Raw genomic sequence first — 5,871 nt, 5'->3', positions numbered from 1 at the left:
TGGGACAGGAAGGACAGAGGGTGGGACAGGAAGGACGGAGGGTGGGACAGGAAGGACAGAGGGTGGGACAGGAAGGACAGAGGGTGGGACAGGAAGGACAGAGGGTGGGACAGGAAGGACAGAGGGTGGGACAGGAAGGACAGAGGGTGGGATAGAAAGGAAATATAAAAAGAAAAGAAGGTAAGAGATATAAGGAAGGTGGGACAGAAAAAAGATGATGGTAGGATATAAAATAAGATAGAAAGGACAACAGGAAGAAAAAGGAAAGAAGGACAGAGAAGAAGGAATGGAGGATTGAAAGAAAAGATCAGTCACAATTAAACCGACTAACAACCAACCAGATATCTGCAACTAGTTGAGGGCAGGAAGGAAGGAAGGAAACGAAGGAATAAAGGAAGACAAGAAGGAAGTTAAGGAGGGTAAGACTGAAGGTAGAAAGGTGAGATAAAAAGGAAGGTAGGAAAGGAAATAAGGAAGGCAGAATGAAGAGGTAAAAAGGTAGAAAGGGAAGAAGATGTAGACAGAAAGACAGATCCATACAGAACAGATATTTACAGGTGGAGGTTTGAAAGAATAATTTATTAATTCCTAGAAGAGATTCCTGGAGGGAAATGAGATGATCCCACTAAGGATGAGAGTCCGAGAGAACCTGGGACGTGTTTTTGTGTTCTGTAAGAACATGTGATCAAGAACCACGAAACTGAGCAGTGATGAAGAAGCAAAGTACCTGAGGAAGGCCAGCTCCCACGATGGCTCCGCTGTGAATCATCGGACCTTCCTTTCCCACAAACAGACCTGAGGGGACAAACATGGAGTCAGAGGTGTTTCCTGACCTTTAACCTTTAACCCTAACCAGGACACGGTCAGGGTTAGAGACGGCTGTGATGGTCAACATCAAACCAACCCCCGCCTCATTGTTGGTTTAAAGACCTAAACCAGTCATCTTCATGTTCCACTCGCTCTATCCAGAGGAGAAAAGGAAGACAAAAGGCTTATTCCAAAACGCTTCTTCATTATGAAGGAACATTTTAGGCTCAAACCATCAGTTTAACTGGTGAATGAATCCTTTTAGTCTGAATTTAGAAGCCCAAAACATGAAGAAACACAAACCTTTTGTCAGATATTCTGCTTACAGTAACAGTTTCTGCAGCTGTCAGATAAATAAGGTCGAGTTAAAATCTCCAATGAGACACTTTGAGCTTCTACTTCTACCCAACACAAAACAGGTGAATAAAACTGGAATAAAATGAGAAAAAGAAGCTCAGTTGTTAACATCTTTGTAAGGTAATTCTTTACCTCCAGCCACGCTGAACAGAACTCCAGCAGCTTTGCAGACGAACGTTCTGAACCGAACGATTCCAGGAATCTTCACTCCGTTCAGGTAACTTTTGATTTCTGGAATCCCCGAACCTGCAGCCACCGGCTGACAGACAGAACCAGGAATAATACAGCGTGTTCACATTCCAGCATCACACCGAAGGTCAGGGTCAGATTTACTGTGAACCCATATGGTAAATAAATCATGATTCTTATATTTTTCTGTCCTTATGTTGGTGCCAGACCTGTAGAATCAAGAAATGACTTAAAACAGCATCAGTATCTACAAATGGAGAAAACATGAACTGTGGCGAACCTTCCAAGAGCTCAAGACGACGAGACAAACTTCTTGGAAGGTATTTGTCCCACGACATGTGGCATAAAACAAACCCTGCATGCCTGATGTTAGCCTTGATCCAATAATCTGTGTGTGTGTGTGGGTGTGTGTGTGGGTGGGTTCTGTATTCATGGATGATGGCCTCTCAGACATATTGGTGCAGAACTCACCTCAATGAGGACGAGCACGCTGGCGATGAAGACGAAGGTCATGTTGAAGCACAGGAGCTCCAGCAGAGACAAAAACAGACATCCTTTATCGCTGCACGTCTCTATCGCTGCAGGTGCTCAGATAAGGTCCGCTCACTTTCAAAGATTCAAGATTCTCAAGTTTTATTTGAATACTCAGCTGGAGATGGACAGCAGCTCCCCGTGACCCAGAAAGGAGAAGCGGGTAAAAGAAAATGGATGGTTGGATGGATGGATGGTTGGATGGAGGAATGGAGGGATGTATGGATTTTTGCAGAAAATGTTATTTTTCAGGAATAATTTACTTTTACAACTTCTCTGTGGTGCATCAGTGAATCTTCTTGCAGGTAAAGGAGTTAAAGGATACAATCCCCAACCAGAGAAAATTTGATTTTAGTGAAGAGGCGCACGAAGAAGTCCACGAACAGGCCAACCTGAAGGAGACAGAGGACAGATGTTCTGTTCATCTGAAACACGGTGGAGTGGAGCTGAGCAGCATCTCTGACATGTACCAACCAGGCCGACGGTGACCCCGATCACAAACGCCATCATCCACCGCACCGCCTCGTACTTTCTGGCTTTCTGTCGGCAGAATTTAAATATGTGAAAAGCTTCTCCTCAAAAAAAAAAAACATTTTGGAGTAGAAACCAGAGAACAAACAGAAGAGAAGGACGTTTTAGTTCTTCTCACCTTGTTGTCCAAACCTTCCAGAACCTCCACGTAGGGCTCGTTGATGCAGCGGTCGTAATCCAAACTCTGAGAAAAACCACAGAAACTCAGTCAGACGTCTCCTGACTCGTCTGAACCGAGGGCAGCAACATTTACGACTCAATCCAGCCCTCGTTTCTTTAAAAACAAATTACCTAACAGTTACACAAAGAGACAGCCAACTCTGACGGTTCTTCAGAAAGCACTGAGAACAATAAAAACAACTTTGGATAAAAGAACAGAAAATAAAGTCCGCCGCCTTTAATGTCAAAGTTTTAGACTAAAATCTGATGTTGGAATAAGATGGAGTTGTAGCCGTTTTGATCAAACCTTGAAAAAAACGTCATGTGATATCACATTTTAGGTTAATATCTGTAAATCTGACTGAGTCAGAGCCGTTTTTGTGACTTTGGCTGTGTCAGCCATCTTGAATCAGGTTGAATCCAAAGGTTAATCAGTTCTAGAGGCTCATCCAGAGATTACTTTCTGCAAAGTACCATTAAAATTCATCCACTGGTTCATGAGGAAGACAGGCCTTCGAAGGCGGGCGGGTAAATATGGCGTAAATCTGGACTTCTTCCACAGAACTGCACCATCAGCACTTCTCACCTCATAGTCTTTCCTGGGCAGAATCTCATCGTCTTCATCTCGAATTTCCCCGAGAATCGTCTGAGAAAATCAGAAAAATACTCTAAACACATCACAGGCTGACAGAAGGGACTTTAGACAATAATTTAGGTCAGTTTTAAAACCAGAAGTTCAGCTGTAGGCTGCAGAAGTTCATGGTTTGGGATCATGCACCAGACTCCATTCAAATTTCTGCCAATTTTAGGTTTTAAGAAACGTAAACAATTGTTTGAACTCCTGTAGCTTCCTGTCATAGTCAGACCTTCAAGCAAATGATCTCAAAATAAAATCTGGATTAAAATAAAAATATCTGCAAAGAGTGCAGAGAAATAAAACAGCTGCAAACAACATAAAAATGCTGCTAAAAACAGTCAGATCCTTCTATTAAACTCTGGCTTCGTGAAGAGAATGAGAGAAAGCCAATATGTTGTATTTTAAGATTTATAAAGAAAGTAACTGTCATATAGGACTAATTGAATTTAATTTGTTTTTGTTGTTGTTGTTGTTTTTGAGTGAAAAAGATTCAAAACATCAGGAGTCTAGGAGAAGCAGCAGGGTGGAGCAAACAATAAGGAGGACTCTGGAGAAAATACTGATTTATTTCTAAAGACCCAGATCAGGTCATAAAACCCTCCACCGACTGATTAATCGATCGGTTGTCCTGCCTTTCCTCACCAGTTCCTCCGGAGTCCTCGTCTCTCCTTCTCTGCAGCAGCACTGACAACAGAAGCAGCTCCGGCAGCACGCCATGTTGGCTGTGGAGTCATGCTGCCTTCAGGGACGGTGGGAAGAAAGACAACCGGCTCACACGGCAAAGAATAAAACCGCTCCGAAAAAAATAAAAATAACACTTATCATCAACATGTATGAAAACAAGTAATAAACGCTCCAAAGTTTCAATATTTGCTCAAATCTAAAGTAAAACAAGTTTATAAAACAGCCGCTGTGTAATAGAAACGCAGATTTCCCGTAGCAAGTGAAAATCAAAGCACGTGACAGAGATTTTTTTTTTGGAAACTTTATTAAACAACAGTTCAGTGACAGGAACAGTTAGGCCACAGAAACAATTAATGTTCTGTAAATAAAACAAAAACATTCGTAAATGAAATAGTGCCTTTTATTAATATCTCTTTAACTCATATTTTCTTGTGCTTTAATTACAGTAACATTAAAAACTACAGAAACATAGTTAATGTTTTAACAGTTTTTTTACACTACTGCAAAATAAAGGTACTGTCCTAAACTAGATCTGTCTTAATTTTAAACATAAATCGGATTTACATTTTCGCCCCTCCATGGATGCAAAACTCGGCTAAAAATAAGTTAACTCCTCTTTAAGGTTCAGAGTCGGACCATGCTGATGCCCTACCTGCTTTTGTGGACTGGTGTGCGATCACCCAGCTCTGTTCATGGAAAAGATGTGAAAATTTTTAACTCATACAAATATTTGGGAACTGTGTTTGATTCCAAACTAAACTATAACTGACTGTATTGCCAAGTGAGATCAGCAGAGAGTTATCTTACTGAGGCAGATAAATTCTTCTAACATCCGTAGGGAAAATTAATGTCATTTTTAATCAGTCATTTATTGAAAGTACTATTACTTTTTACTCTTTTTTTGTTGGTTCAGTGGTCTGTCTGTAAAAACAGCCTTCATAGCATTATAAAAGGTTTGCTCTGATATAATCAGGTTCCAGCAGAGAGACCTGCAGTCCTGCTGGGAGAAGACGGTCCTTTGCAAAGGGAGGGAAACAGTTTCCACATCTTGGAACCACATCTCGTCTTCTGAATTTATTTTTATGCCTTTAAAAAACAAACTTGCTTTGACAAAACGGATGGTACCCTTAGAAAAGATTGAAAATAATCTGACCCTTGACCTTAGAGGTGAACTCTTAAGGTTTTCCACAGTGAATCCATCTTATTTTAATTTATTTATTTTTATTCTTAGTGCAGACGTCAGACAAACACCTAAATGAACAGGTGACACAGATGTTTGGGAATGACATGCATTTATTTTATCTGAATTAGACATCAGATTTGTCAAAATGTCTTCGAAGCTGGACATCCTGCAGGAAGTGACATCATCACGTCAGAGGAGTCGGGACAACAAGGACACGTTTTCATCGTTGACGTAATTTTGTCCTGTAAACCAAAAGGAAAAAAAGATTCAAAATAACAGAAATAAAACAGAGTTATTGGCTTTTTTTTAACTTAAAAAATTGGAAAATTGAAAGTTTTCTTCGTACCGTTCAGGTTGATCTCCATGCAGTTCTCATTTCCATCTACGTTGTTTGGTTCTCCACTGCCCCAAGCAGTGAAGGTGAACGGGGAACCATCGGTCCACACCCAGTACCCCTCCTGTTAGAAGAGGTTTTCAAACTTTAGCTCTTTCTTATCATGCTGATAACTCTACAACCACTCCAAGAGCTTAATATTAGGTGTGTTCAGAAAAAAACCCAAATTTGAAATAACAGCAAAGGTTTTTTTCTGTCCTGTATTTGATAATAAAACAATGATTCCCACAGAAAATGCTCACCTTTGCTGCATCTGTGCCTCCAACCCAAGTCCTTGTGTTTGTTCCTGTAGCTCTCAAAACAAGCCCCCTGATGAAGTCGTACTCATCGTCTCCTCGAATGGAGGTCAGATGTGCACCAAATGAATTGCAGAAATCCTGTGTGGAAAGTTGCAAACAT

At 40.8% G+C, this 5,871-nt stretch overlaps 2 protein-coding genes across 2 annotated transcripts in view; one reads left to right on the top strand and one right to left on the bottom strand.

Annotated features, from left to right (window-relative positions):
- clcn6 (chloride channel 6) overlaps window positions 1-4,155 on the bottom strand; it is a 15,135-nt gene extending 10,980 nt beyond the window's left edge. Inside the window, exons 1-8 of the mRNA XM_017438814.3 lie at window positions 3,854-4,155; window positions 3,161-3,220; window positions 2,534-2,599; window positions 2,359-2,424; window positions 2,210-2,276; window positions 1,825-1,931; window positions 1,297-1,423; window positions 728-795 (exon numbers count right to left, since the gene is read on the bottom strand). Of these exons, the coding sequence (XP_017294303.1) occupies window positions 728-795; window positions 1,297-1,423; window positions 1,825-1,931; window positions 2,210-2,276; window positions 2,359-2,424; window positions 2,534-2,599; window positions 3,161-3,220; window positions 3,854-3,928 (636 nt within the window). The 5' untranslated portion in view covers window positions 3,929-4,155. The remainder of the gene's footprint in view (window positions 1-727; window positions 796-1,296; window positions 1,424-1,824; window positions 1,932-2,209; window positions 2,277-2,358; window positions 2,425-2,533; window positions 2,600-3,160; window positions 3,221-3,853) is intronic.
- Window positions 4,156-5,223: 1,068 nt separating this feature from the next.
- Window positions 5,224-5,871, top strand: part of LOC108249405 (galactose-specific lectin nattectin-like) — a 3,138-nt gene continuing 2,490 nt past the window's right edge. The window contains exons 1-2 of the mRNA XM_037976897.1: window positions 5,224-5,309; window positions 5,432-5,527. Coding sequence (XP_037832825.1) covers window positions 5,224-5,309; window positions 5,432-5,527 — 182 coding nt within the window. The remainder of the gene's footprint in view (window positions 5,310-5,431; window positions 5,528-5,871) is intronic.

Source organism: Kryptolebias marmoratus, linkage group LG8 (assembly GCF_001649575.2).
Source record: "Kryptolebias marmoratus isolate JLee-2015 linkage group LG8, ASM164957v2, whole genome shotgun sequence".
NCBI lineage: Eukaryota > Metazoa > Chordata > Actinopteri > Cyprinodontiformes > Rivulidae > Kryptolebias > Kryptolebias marmoratus.
The sequence above is the reverse complement of the archived record's forward strand: the minus strand, read 5'-3'. Positions and strand labels throughout refer to the sequence as shown.